This window comes from Melozone crissalis, unplaced genomic scaffold (assembly GCF_028551555.1).
Source record: "Melozone crissalis strain CALT ecotype California unplaced genomic scaffold, PUWL_Pcris_2 ptg000018l_1, whole genome shotgun sequence".
NCBI lineage: Eukaryota > Metazoa > Chordata > Aves > Passeriformes > Passerellidae > Melozone > Melozone crissalis.
The window spans coordinates 23,838,795-23,853,708 of NW_026535796.1; the positions used below are offsets into that span (position 1 = coordinate 23,838,795).

Here is a 14,914-nt window from a genome sequence, read left to right on the forward strand (position 1 = left end):
AACATTTCTCTCTGAAAGTGTCCTGTTAAACAGGTGAGGGCCATACACCCAGAACCCAGACCCATTTAACACAGACAGGGCTCCAGTGATGGCTGGACTGTGTGACCACTCCCCAAAAGTTCATTAAGAAGGAGGGTTGCTGCAAAGAGAGACATGAACAAACACTCAGGTCAGCCAAGTAAGTCACCTGGTGATGTCTGAGCTCCAAACACTTGCTAATGAACCCTCGCTGTTTTTCTGGCATCCTTTCATCTGGCACTTTGCTGGATTAAGTCAGTATCGTGCTATGTTGATAACCATCTGTTTATGCTACAGTTGTGCCTTGTGTCCAGTTTCATACTGTTCTCATGCTCTTCAAGATTATACTGCTGCTTATGCTTGTATATGATCTATGGATAAGCAAAAGACTTCTGTCCTAAGGGTTATCAGTCGACAGCACTTTAATCAGAAAAACCCCATAAGCGTATTTATTACGTATTTTAAGGATGTGGTTTGCAAACATGCATGTAAATTTAAAGCATAACAATATTGTGTCCTGATTCAAAATATTCAATTAATAGTTGAGGTGAGGCACAAGTCTCTGAAGTAAACTGTGCATCCTAGGAAAAAAAAAATTCTTTACATGGAAGGGTTTGCAGAATTTGAATATGTGCTTCTATAGTCTTTTCACAGCTATTTTTTCAAAAGAAACAGAAGGAAGAGCTGTAAAAAATTAATCTCACCACCTGAAAAAAAAATCTACTTTTTCGTAAAATTTCCTATTATTTTTTTCCTTGCATGACTACACACCATCACTTTTACCCTAAAAAGAACTATAAAAAAATCTCTTTGTGTTTTTACAGAATTGACTTTCCATATGATAAGCATATTATATAAGAAGATGGCTCAGAACAGATACACACTTTACAACATTTCCAATAGCCATCTCCTGGTGAAGTTACAGCCCAATATTTGTACATTTTGAAAGAAATGCTTTAATAACATGATAAAAAATGTAAGGTAATGTAATTGCAAATCTCATAAATGTAAAACATAATCCTGACTCCCCTTTGCTCTTTTCCAGCCATTCCCCCCACACAGCAAGCACCAGGGTTACTTCACCACAGTCATTTTGGAATGCTTATTCAGGGCTTATTCATATGATAGTAAGCAGAGCAAGATGAAACAGCTGGTCTGTAACCAAGGACACAACAAAAGTTATGTCTGGCATTAGTCTGAATGAGATAAGGGGGTTTTGTTCTGTTTTGTTTTATTGAGAATGAGTCACCATACACTTATGCATTGAAACACTTTACCTGCACACTTTACAGGAAAATTCCTGCCCAACAGCTCACTCAGCACTTGAAAGCTTCAGCCCATATCTCAATCCTAAAACCATTTTTTTTCTAGATATTCAGCCCCCTGATCTGGAAGACGTGGATGGGGAGCAGAATGAAGCCCCCATAACCCAAGGGGTAATGCCCAGTGACCTGCTTTGCCACCTAGACACAGACAGGTCTGCAGGGCCAGGTGGGATCCACCCAAGGGTGCTGAGGGGGCTGTTGGAAGAGCTCACTGAGCCACTGCCCATCAGCCACCTGCAGCCCTGGTCACACGGGGAGCTCCCAGGTGACGGGAACCTGGCAAAGGGGCACCATCTACAAGGGCCAGAGGAGGGCCTGGGAAATACAGGCCTGCCATCCTGACCTCGGTGCTGGGGCAGCTCATGGAGCAGACCATCCTGAGCACCATCACACAACACATGCAGGACAACCAGGGAACCAGGCCCACACAGCATGGGTTTGTGAAAGGCAGGTCCTGCTTAACCAACCTGATCTCTTTCTATGACAAGTGACCTGCTCAGTGGATTAAGTCATATCTGTGGATGTCACTACCTAGACTTTAGCAGAGCTTTTGACACAGTTTCCCACGTGGAGCATGGCTTGCCATGGTGCAGGTGGGTGTACTCGTTGCTAGGTGAAACACGGTCTGGGTGGCCGGGCCCAGAGAGTGGTGGTGCATGGTGCTGCATCCAGTGGGTGACCAGCCACCAGTGGTGCTCCCCAGGGCTGTATTAGGGCCAGATCTATTTAATTTCTTCATCAATTGTCTGGACAAGAGGATAAAGTGCACCACCAGTCAATTTGCAGGCAACAGCAAGTTGGGCAGGAGTGTTGATCTACTGGAGGGTAGAAATGCTCTGCAGAGGGACCTGGACAGGCTGGATTGATGGGACAGTTATATGGCATTCAATAAGGTGAAGTGCTGGGTTCTGCACTTGCATCACAACAACCCCAGGCAATGCTACAGGCTGGGGGAAGAGTGGCTGGGGGTATTGGTTGACAACTAGCTGAATACGATCCAGAAGTCCTGGTGGCCAAGAAGGCCAATGGCATCCTGGACTGCATCAGGAACTGTGTGGCCAGCAGGACCAGGGCAGTGATCATCCCCCTGTACTTGGCACTCGTGAGGCTACACCACAAATCCTGTGTCCTGTTCTGGGCTCCTCCCTACAAGAAGGACATTGAGGGGCTGGACCAGGTCCAGAGAAGGGCAACAAGGTGAAGGGTCTGGAGCTGATGAAGAGTGTGTGAGGGAGCTGGACTTGTTCAGCCTGGAGAAAAGAGGATTCAGAGCTCATTGCTCTCTCCAACTTCCTGAAAGGAGCTGTAGGTGGGTGGAAGTCGGTCTCTTCTCCCAGGTAACATGTGACAGGACGAGAGGAAGTGGCCTCAGGTTGTGCCAAGGGAGGCTTAGATTGAGTATTGGGAAAAATGTTTTCACAGAAAGAGCTGTCAAGCATGGGGACAGACTGCTCAGGGAAGTGATGGAGTTTCCATCCCTGAAGGTATTTAAAAGACACATAGATGTGGCACTTGGGGACATGGTATAGTCGTGGACTTGGCAGTGCTGGGTTAATGGTTGAACTCCACGATCTTAAAGGTTCCAACCTGTATGATTCTGTGATTCTAAATGCTCTTTCTTGGAAATACCACAGGAAAGTACTGGCTTGCTATAACACTTCTATATGCATTTTTCCTCTGAGAATTTCAAAACATGTTACAGAGATTAACACAATACTTTGAGTCTCACTTGAAAATTATAAAATAAACCAGGCCCATAGAAGCTGCCATACCAGATCTGAGCACTGTCTCATTTAATCCAGCATCTTGCCTCCAATGGACAAGAACAAAATGTTAAATATAGCATGGCAATGTATTTAACCCTACCAAAGACAGCTGGGAACACACGAAAAACAGTAACCTTAAAGCCTGCTGACTACAGTTCAGGAAGGAAGGATAATTATACACATAGGGGTAACTGAGGAATCTGATAGTTTCTAGCGCAGCCCCGTTGGTTTTGGCCCAAACTCAAAGAGTCTGCATGTTTATGTATGCATTTCAGGAAAATAAATGTCATGGCTAGCTACTTAAAAGAGTGCTTAGGGAGAAAAAAGTATCAGTATCCATAAAGATAATTCCCTTCATGAAGGTATTTGTGTGAAACAATTAACTTTTCCCATGTTCTCACATGTTCTTATGCCACTGTGCTGCTGTTGAAGCTATGCAGCTCAGTCCCACCTCAATAGCTAAAAGACTCCTGCTGTTGTCCATGCTTGTGGGTTTTGGTGACATAAATGAATTTAAATGTAGACTGGAAATTTCTTTTGGCCCTCCCCCAGTGGTACTGCTTCTGTCCTGGAGGAAACAAAAACCAGAACCCTGGCTTCTAGAAGGAAGCAAAAGAGCAAAGTTCATCTGTTTGTTCAGAAAGCTGTTCCTCTCCTAGCAATAAAGCAAACCTAACTAATTTTCAGGCAGGCAGGACATCCCAGAAATTTCATTACTTTGCTGAACTGGCTGCTGCCTTATTAATGCTCACCAGACATAGGAAGGGTGGGGTGGAAAAAGGGATAGTTGGCTGGAAAATATCTACTGGACAAACAAAATAAATTTTTTACTTAATAGATAAAAAAATCCCAACCGTGTAGGAATTCTATGTTCAGTTTCCTAAGGTTTGTTACATACTTGCTCTGCCACCTGCTGCCCTGGCATTCCTCAAGGTTTTTAGGAACGGGGACTGTGTCCATGAGTTTTCCCAGAAACAAATACTGCATGACTAAGAACAAGCATCTAGCAGCCCAGTGGGCTGTCCAGGAGATACCACAGCTCTGGAAAACAGGTTGCTTGAATCCTCCTGAACAATCACAGTATCACTCTGTGTTTTGAAGGACACCACCCTTGGCCCAGTGTCTCTCAAGAAGTGCTTTTTCTCTTGATGGGTGACATTCTGCAGCAAGGATTGGCATGCTAGCTCTACTACCTTGGAAGTCAGATATAATGAGGTAAAGTCTCTCAGACTGTCACCACTGTCCCAGCTCCTCCAGGGAAAGAAAGAGAGAAAGTAGATGCAGAAAGAGAACATTCTGGAGATCAAGTGACTGACTAAAGAATGAATTTTAACTTTTGAAAAAATGAATTGTATCCACTGTGGAAGGAAAAGGGACATGTATGTCCGGTGGAAGCAAGGTCAGGTGACAGGGGAAGAATACAGAAATGCTATTGGCCATGGTAGGAGGAAAATTTGTGTGGTCAAAGGTCAATTGGAGATTAAGCAGGCCAGAATTGTGGGGAACAATACAAAGAGTTTTTTTCAAGTACGTTAATGGCAAAAAGCAGCATAGAAATAACTTCATCTCATTACAGGATGAGGATTGACAACCTCACAAACAAGGACACGGACAAGGCAGAGGTGTTTAAATGCATTCTTTGCCTCCATCTTCAACATAGATGATGAGCCATGAGGGCGTCTATTCCTGAGCCAGAGGCCCATGACTGTGAGAATGATCAATTCCCAGCTTACCCCAAAATTGTGTGGGATCTGCTGCTTCAGCTGGATCCCTACAAATCTATGGGGCCTGATGGGACTCCTTTGAGGAGCTAGCTGATGTCATCACAAAGCCTGTCTCAATGATTTTCAGCAGTCTTGGGAATCCTGAGAGGTCCCACCTGAGAGGAAGCTGGCAAACATTATCCTGATTTTCACGAAGGCCAAGAAGGAAGACCTCAGAAACTACAGGCCTGGCAATCTCAATTCAGTGCCTGGTAAAATAATGGAAAAGATTATTCTGGGAAGTGTTGAAAGACACCTGGAAGACAATGCAGTCATTGATCACAGCCAGCATGTCTCCATAAGGGGAAAGTCCTGCTTGTTGAACCTGATTTCCTTCTACAACAGGGTAACCCACCTAAAAGATCTAGGAAAGCCAGCAGATGTAATCCTCTTGGACTTCTGCAAAGCTTTCAGTATTCTTTTGGACAAATTGTCCAGGCCACAGATGGATAAATACATCAGCTGGCTGTAGTGAGTGGAGTGACATGAGAGTGGGGACCTGTCACTAATGGGGTTCTGCAGGGCTCCATCCTCAGCCCTGTGTTCTTCAACATCTTCACTAATGACTGGGACACAGGATTCAAAGGGATACTACGTGAGTTTGCCAATGGCACTAAATTGTAAGGGGCTGTTGAGTCCCTCAGAGGCACGGAGGCCCTGCAGAGAGACCTCGACTAATTAGAGATGGGCAATCACCAACTATATGTAGTTTCTATGATTCTATGGAAACACAGCTCATTCCTTATACAGTATTGATTCTGTAAGGTTACAAATGTGGAAAAGCAGGAAAAGCTTGGTTTTGAAACTACTTTTCACCCTAATCTCCAGACCAACTGTGCTTTCAGTAATTCCCTGGGGCAAAATTTCACTTTAAAACCAAGATAATCACAAGGTTTTGGTGGGGTTTTTTTGTTTGTTTTGTTTGGTTGTTGGTTTTGTGCTTTTTTTTTTTAAGTATGAGAATTTGTAACTGTGATTTCTGACTTTGTAATTTTTGAATCTTCCTTAAAAAGTGCTGGCTTTCAAAGCACTGATATCTAATACCTCCTGGCAGAACCACTTCATGATGACTGAAATGGCATCTCAAGAACTGAGGCACCTTTATTCACAGTTCATTTCTGAAAGTGGGTCTAAAGCAATTATAAAGGAGCATATGTGTGTAAAATGATAGTAATTTGATCAATACAGTGCTGCCATAGGTAGGGTAACTCCAGATGCCTTCCTCTAACTGGAAACTGCATGTCTAGCTGAAATATTTCTATGAGTTTAAGAAACAAGAATTTATCTGGAAAAAGGACACAGATATCAGCAACAGGAAAATACCTACAGGACATCATGGACATATCCCATTTCAGTCATGGAATGGACTTCACAGGCACATCACTATTTATATCACACTTGTTTCAAATTACTTTGGTTTTAATAATATATATTAACATTTACTTTAGGGTTGTTTTTTTTCACTGTAGCTTTAGTTCCTTTGCTTAATTAAAACAGAATGAGCACATAGCTTCACTTGTAAGCAAGGTGGTGCACCTGATAAATCCAGTAAGGAAGAGAGGAAAACTCTATTAAGCAGACCGTAATTTCAAAGGCTTGAACACAATTTTTCATACATTTGTGATCTATTCCTTCTCAAAAAAATCAGGAAAAACTACATGTAATATTTGAATGTTCTTTAGGAAAGCTGTCTCCCTTTTTCCACTCCCAGAGGAATGTTCTTAATCTGTTTTAGCTGACTTTGTGCATCATGAAGTAGCACAGAGCCCAGTTTCTGCCCTTTACCCTCTGCCAACTCCACCTCTCATGTAACTCTGAAGTGATCCAGGAAATTTATGAACAGCTTTGTATTTTGCAAACTTACTATTTCTGTAGAAAAGGAGAACTCATTACAGACCAGAATATGAAGCAGTACATAAGAAAATTTCTAAAACCAGCAGCAGTAAGAGTATACTTCTATGCATAGCCTTCAGAAGTGAGTACAGAAGATGCCTTTTCTACCTGCATTTGACACACTTAACCTTCTACTTCAAAGTCCAGAGGACTACTGCTTCCAAGTAGTCAAAGTGCCCACGACTACTGAAGAAACAGGAGTGCTATCATTACAATTTTACTTCTAATAAATAATTCTCCAATTAAATCAGATGGCTTCCTCTCCTCTGGCTCTAAAGACTGCAATTTAAAACTGAGAAACTCTTGTGTTGTGACAATAAACCCAGGAGCACCAACCTGAACACACATGGGTAGTAATGGCATAGGAGTAAGATGGTACAAATATCATGTAGCAATTTTTCTGACAGCTCTCTAACTGGCAGGAAATCAATAACATTATGACTGAGGGTCACAGCCTTTGGAAAGAGTTACATCAATGCAAAAACAGAACAGACAAAGCCAAAAGAGATTATAACCACAGATATCCCAAGGGACAGATGAAATCATGCATTATGATGTTTTTAAAAACAAAAAAAAAAGTCATTCCCTCAATCATACCCCAAATGTCTGGTCTCTCAGTTTTTCAGTTTTTTAAATTTAGAGGTGAAGATTGCAGTGAAAGATGCTACTATGTTTCACTTAAAAGCATAAAGTCAGTGAAAAGGGTGACTATTCTCCTACTTGCAGGCACACTTCTGGGAAATTGGTACCATACTTACTGCTCAAAGTTAAGCTCACTGGTGTAGGCAGCAAGCTTCTACTCATAAACAGCAGTCATAGAAAAGAGAGTGCTCTGTGTCCTAACAGTCACAGCTGAAATTGGGCACAAAGAGTGGACAGATGACAGCAAAACAATCATGGCAGTGAAAAGACAAGGTTCCTCCTGTCCTAAAATTCCTGTGCAAGAAAGCACTTTAAGGATTACCTTTCATCTCCATGATGTAAAATGCTCTAAAGGCTCAAGAAATTTGTACATCTGTACCAACTGTGACTCATAAAGGCCCATTCTAATACATGGAGGCACTGAAATGCTGGTCATCCCTTAAAAACAAAGGACACTGACCAACCTCCACCCCAAATAAGTGACTGGGCTCTCAACTGCCAAGTTCTGGTTATGTAGCATTACCAGGGAGGCTGAAAGACACAGGCCACGTGACCAAGCACTGCTGGTGTAGCTTTATTTAAATTCTCTTTGCTGTTGAACTCTCACCTGTCTTGTTGGCAAGTCATGGTACTGCAGTATGAGCCTGGTGTTGACGCTGTGACTCCACGTGTTGCCAAGGGCTGCTGTCACATAACCAGAATCCCTCTTCCCACTCACAGAAGATCCTGAAGGTAAACATGATACAAACTGCATCAGGACTGTTGTCGGATTTTCGGCTGTTTAGATGGTCTGGGAAGGCCCAAGGTGGCCTTGGGCCGCCCGCGCTCCAAAGGACGAGAAGGGACTTCAGATCTTTTCTCGGTCTCGGTGTTTATTAATTGCTTATCTAAAAGATTTTCTCTGGGCCTGACAGAGTTCTGCTCAGCAGTCAGCCATGGGCACACACTGAGAGCCCCTGGGGCAGTCACCTATCTTTATACTCGGAGTTACGTATACAATATTTATCATTTTTCTCCAATACCTTTCACCCTTATTAACCAGTACACTTTTAGTAAGGTCCAATCCCAAAGTGCCAACATCACCACAGAAGATGGAGGCCAAGAAGAAGAAGAAGAAGGAGAAGGGCACGCCCCAATTCCTCCATCTTACTTCTCTAGACCCCCCTGTACAGAAATCTTAAACCCTTTATCTCACACTCCAATTAACTTATCCCTTCACCATTCACCTCAGTGAAATCCTCCTATCCTCATACTGATGTCATCTCCCATGTGGGATCAAAGTCCAGCCACCAGACATTTCTGGCAACATTCCAGGACTCCCGAGCCCCCCAGGGGTGGTCTCGGTCACCCTGCACCCCAGTTCTGAGAGGCTGAGATCCCACAGACTGTGGCACAGAAAACAGCATTGAAACTTCATCAGACATCTCAGATTATTCCCTAAGCTAGGTAATTACCAATAGCACTTAAGAGATAGCACTGTTGCATTAACTTCTACCTTTCTCATGTTTTTATACAACTGTAGTGTGAGTTCTCCATCAACGATAAGTGCCAAGAATTAGGGAGATGTTGCTGATGTAACTGTACCCCCCTGTACCCCTGTTTAGAGCTGGGACCCACCATTCCACACCATCAAGAAGCAATTCATGCATCCCTGCTGGTGGGCTCCTCACTGCAAAGGGCCCAGACTTTCCAGAAGTAGCTAATGTTGGCATAAAACAGCCACAAAAATTCACACCCAAACTTCCCTCAAGTCATGTATCTGTTATTATGTAACAGAAGGAGTAACATATTGCTTTTGCAATCCTGAGCCAGGCATTTAAATGGTTAAATGTCTGGAACCTGCCTCTATTATGCTATGGAGATATCACTCCTCAGCAATTCCAAATTCTGCATTCCTTCAGGCCTAAAACCTGTCCCAAAGTGAACAGAAATGTGTAAGGTTTGTGGCAGGACAAGCTAATTGCTGTAATTTATTTTATTTTCTTATACAGGAGAAAGCACACTGTACCATACTGTGTCAGCCCCTCTCTGAAGAGGGCAAATCCTCTTCTGTGAACTTATTAAAATTTATGACTTTGGTGCAAAGCAGTTAGCAAACCTGGAGCAAATTTACAGCAAAGACTTTTTGCATGGTGAAAGGGAATGCCTCACTGGAAAGGTTTCCATTTTATAAGGGATCCTCCTGTGAGCTGATGCATGAGGCAGATATAGAGGTACAAGAAGTGAAGCAAACAGGAGGAAGCAGCGCCAGCTTTGCAAAGAAGTTCAAGGGCAGTGACAACATGTGCTACATTCCTTCTTCTTGCTCTAAACACAAAAAGATAGTAAATGTCTCAGAGGAAGGAAAGAGGATATGTTAAGAAAACAGATTTATGTTGATACATGGCCTTAAAAAAACCTTGGACTTATCTTTTCTGTTATTTCAATCACTACTTAGACATTAATGAACTGGACAAAGGAAGTGGATAAATAACACTGCTCAGAGAGAGTGATTTTTTTTCCAGTATGCATTGCCTTGTGCTTCCAAACCATGATGTTTTCATGCTTAGAGATGGGAGTATCACACCAACATTGGCCCAAGAAGAAAATAGGCTTATAAGATTGTGGTCTCTGCTCAGAGGTCCCCAAACTCTCCAAGCTGAACCACGGCAGAGTGGTATGGAGTGCTTATCCATGCTGAGGTACCCCTCATGCTTCCACAGCACCTACAATGTGCAGTCAGCTGATGAGCAGTAGTTCCAGTGTCTCCAGTGAGCTTAAAGCCAATTCTTACTCCAGTCACTGCTGGCATCATGGTTTCTGTTCAGGACACAGGTGCTACAGGGAGTGCAGGGATTAGGGAAAGTAAGAAAACAGAGCTGACATACAGATGAGAGAAAGGTGACATCTCAGTATATGCATGCAGTAAGGGAGTGGGTGTCCAGAAGCACAGAGATGGGATCCTAGCAAGGGGAAGCGAAGGTGAATGTTAGGAGGCTGGAAGAAGATGTCTGAACAGCTCCCTGCTTTCTGTATCAGGCCCAGCTCTAGTAAAATGGGTGATTTCAATTCCTGTAAACACTCCCTCCTTCCTCACACTCACAAAAAATAGCATGAAACCAATCTTCAAAGCAGTCAGGCCAGGGACTGTATGAGATGCCTGTTCCACTGCCTCCTGTGAAAGTGAACTTTTCAGAGCACTAGCAGACACCAGCAGACACCGTATCTGTTCTGAATGCAAACACAGAGGAGGAACTGGCTGCTTCACTCTCACTGAACAGCTGTCACAAGTGAAAATAAAGCTGCTTGTGGTCTGAGTCAAATGCAAAGTAAATGCCTCTCCACAACCAGGGATAAAACAAAGAAGAAAGGGTGATTCTTCAACTGTGGCCTGCAGTGCTGCTTCCAAGCAGAAGAGGCTTGCACTGGGCTCCAATGGCCAGGAAGGAACTGTCAGTAGAACTGGGCCACGACACTTGGCCCTTCTTATACATGAGAACTAGATTAATTTTGTTTGCCTATCAATGCAATCAAAACAAACTTTCTATAAGTAATTTCCCTGTCACTGAGAGAAATGACCCATTTAGGTAGTATGGGGAAAGTGGTTTTATTTCACCTTCCATTTTTCACTGGAGGGAACAGCAGGGTTAAATCTATTCAGCTCAATAGTGCTTCTGGGATTATTCTATTTTACCCAACCAGAGCACTGCAAATACAGAGCTGGTCTCAAAGACCTTCTTGTCCTCTGCATGTAAGGTGGTACATTTTAGAGACTAAATCCTCATGTAACCAAGTCCCAGTTGTTGCAAGCATGTTGGAAGGCGATTTAGTCATAAAGGCACTTCAGTTCCATTAGTTTCTTATCAGAGGAAAATTTGGATAACTAGACCAGTATCTTGAATCAAATGAAACAAATGTCCTAAAACAGTTTTTTTTTTAATGCAAGAAGTCTGTACAGGCAAAATGTGACTACAGTTTTGATTAAAAAAACCCCAACATGTTCCTTGTTGGTATAACTGCTCAGAACAATTAGTTCAACCTTGTCCACATTCTCACATATTGATTTTTTTTTTCTTCCCAGATGGACGAATCATTGCCTGGCAGGTTCATCCCCAACACTGGGCCCTTTGCAATGTCTATCAATTGGTAATTTGAAAATATTTTCTCATCAAATGTCAAAAATGGATTGATGAACTAAATGACAGTGAAATAACAAAATAGTGAAGCAACAAGTTCCAAAATCTTTCAAATCTTAATATCAAATCATCCTGATAAAAGCCTGGCCCATCAAAAAGAAGGAAAAAATCTCTCTGAAAGTATAAAGAAAATATTTATAAAGAGCTATACTACTGAGCTCAACAAAACCAGCATGCCATGCAATAAGAATGAAAGTACTTTTCCTCTCACTCAGGCTGTGCAGCTTTCCGGTTCACTGGCAGAGCTCAAAGACCATTACTTGTCACCTGCATTGCATTTATTTTTGTCTGTATTTTTGGTGCAGATCTCTAACAATGTGATCAGAAGAAAAAGAAGAAAAAATCCCCTTCAACCCCTAATCTATTTTTCCATCGTCACCTCTTCAGAAAGTACAAGAATAAAAATACGCAATGGTGGAAAAACCCATCGCACAATAAAAAACAACCCACAGGACAAACTGATCTGTGAAGTAACTAACCACAGCGCTCTTCAAACTCCCACTGATGCCTTCTGCCCTTTTCAGCCCCTCTCCACAGCTTTTTCTCAAGTCAAAAGGTGATTCTGATTGTCTTACCCTACAGTGGTGACTGTCTCACTCTCTGCACTGCTCAGCTAACACTACTGACTTCACACCACCTTTTATTATTTAGGACATATGGCAGGAAAAACAGGTGCTGCTGTTAGAAATCAAGCTTGGCCACAAGACTAGCCATGGGAAAATGCTAACTTTTGAAATGCTTATGCTCTCCCTTTTATTATGAGAGGAAATCTGACAGTTTTACTTCTAAAACCTCCTAGTTCTAAATCTTTACAAACTACACTCTCCCCCCCTCCCCCCCCCCCCGCCCTCAGATTATTCTATATTACTTCAAATTTCAATCAAGTAGAAATATTTTATCTGGAAGTTGGAGGTGTTCAGTAATCAATGACATGTAATTTAGTTTTCCTTTTTTTTCATAGCACAGTCATCAAAATATACTTAGCAAACCAAGCAATTAAGTGTAAACACCTACTAATCCCCAGTTTAGAAAAAACCCAAATGTGTTATGTGCTGACTTGAGATTACACTAAACAGGCTGTTCAATTCAGCCATCGTCATCATCACGAGACCAAAAACTGCCACTTATAGACTCCAGGTGCAAAGTTCTGATGGGGTCAGCAGTGAATGTAATAGAAAGGGAATGAGCTCACTTCTCATTTTGGAGAACAGAGTTCATTTATCTCATATGCTCCAAACAGGTGAGTTTTCACACTTTTTTGTTTATCATATTTATGTCTTTATGTGTACATGCTCTGGGTGATTTTTAATGGTTAATGATGGTTAATCTGATATTAGATCAGGATTAAGGTCCTTTTTGCTGTTTTTTTCCCCAGTCATCCATTATTTCCATTGCAACAACACCTAGAACTCTCATCTTCAAGATGCAAACCACTAGACAAATAGAGAACAAAAAGATTGCTCCTGACCTAAAGATCTTCTTATCAATGAGAATTGCAGGTTACAAGTTGCTGCTGATTATTCCCTACTTACAAAGAATCTTCCCTAAGGGATGAGGGAAAATATACCAAAATATGTAAAAGGCCAGAATAACTGTGTATAAATAAGGACTTGGAGTAATCTTCATGAAACATTAGAAGCTTTTTCAAATAAGTAATGTTGACCTTTATTCTACCCCCAAAAAATCAGCATGGACCTTCATACAGCTCAAAATTTAGGAAGGGTCCATCAGAGAACTGTTGGTTTACTTTTAATCCCACACCAGCATGCCTACTGTTACCAGTGTGGTTTGCACCAGAAGATCTCATTCCTTCACTGAACTCATTGGTGAGCTCATGTCAATTCTCTTCTGAGTTGAGAAAGAGAGACACACATATGCTAGTACTAAGACTCCTGCCTGATGACCTAAAAAAAGGAATTGACATTAAGAAATGAAAAAAACCAGCTGGTCTGATTTCTTGCCAGACAACCTACCAGCCATGACCAAAACAATCAGGTCTCAGGAGATCTGTGGAGGTGGGAAGACAGCTGGTGGTTTACAGCACCTGAAACAGGGCCCAAATCAGGGAATTGTGGAGTTGAGAGCCTTGGGAACAGATATTTCTTTTTACTGGTGAAAATGTTCTGCCTCTGTTGCTTGACACCACATCACAAAGTGGTGAGTTTCCACCTCTCTATCATTGCTGCAGTGCTACTGCAAATGACAGAACAAGCAGTGATTTGCTGGGAGGGATGGTGAAGCACAAGTAGAAGAAAGCAGTTAAGTCAATTTCTTTCTGTAACCAAGGATAAATTTTTTACCCCTCAGCTAAACCTCTTTACCCTAACAGCAGTCTTTGAGAAGTTCCTTCCTTTTCTGAAATATAAAATTATGCTAATTTACACTACTCTCTCAGTATCCAGAGATCTTTCCCACATTGCTTTTCATTAAAACTTAAAGCAGCTTCTTCTTTTGAACCTCTCCTATGCAGTCACTTCTTCCTGTCTCTCCAAGACTAGACAATAAAATCACAAACCATTGAACTAAGGGAAGGAAAAAAACCCCAAACAATCCAGATCTGGAATTTTGCCTGCCTGCACATATAAAAGATACATAGGTTGAAAAACAAAGCTTGCCCAATCATGGCATCTATCTGGCAATGCTAGGGCCCTGTGATCCAGAAAATGCTTTTAATTATCACCTCACCAATCATGCTGCAAGTTATTGCTGTAATTTTTTGCTTAAGTTCCCTTAGGGAATTAAACAGATCATGATATTAATCAGAAGGTATGTAAGAGGGAGGGGGCAGAATGCTAGAATTACATGTATGTAGGTCCCTTAAAGCTTGAATAAAGAAATGAGATTTAGAATCCCACTGTCAGAGCAACTGAAGCCTTGCACGCTGCAAGCCTCAACCCTCTGACCTACATAGCCATGGCATTATCATATCTGATTTTCCCAGGGTGGTTCATCTCAGCTGCTAAACTTCATCACTCTGTGCTAGTGTTTACCCATCATCTGGATTTGCCACTTCTCAACTTTCCAGACTAGAATTGAATAAGCCTGCTGTCACACTCACCCCTCCATAACAGCCTGAAGCCTAGATGGCTGAAACCCAGAAAGGCAGAACAAAAGCTAATACAGCTGGGGGAGGAGAGTGAGATAGAGCTCTGAAACTGCAGTGAGTTTCAGAATGCAACTCACAGCAGTATGGTCGTGTTAAGATGTCGCAGTCTGAGAGGCAGATTATTCTCACAGTCAACATTTTTTTTCCCCATAAAATATGTCTTGGCAAAGAAACAGTGTCATGGCAATTTAGCTCTCATACCCAGGAAACTGTCACAGTGCAGGCA

The 14,914-nt window shown here is 42.2% G+C and overlaps 1 protein-coding gene across 1 annotated transcript in view; it reads right to left on the bottom strand.

Annotated features, from left to right (window-relative positions):
• RAD51B (RAD51 paralog B) overlaps positions 1-14,914 on the bottom strand; it is a 397,656-nt gene that overhangs the window by 145,095 nt on the left and 237,647 nt on the right. Inside the window, exon 9 of the mRNA XM_054275735.1 lies at positions 8,015-8,133. Coding sequence (XP_054131710.1) covers positions 8,015-8,133 — 119 coding nt within the window. The remainder of the gene's footprint in view (positions 1-8,014; positions 8,134-14,914) is intronic.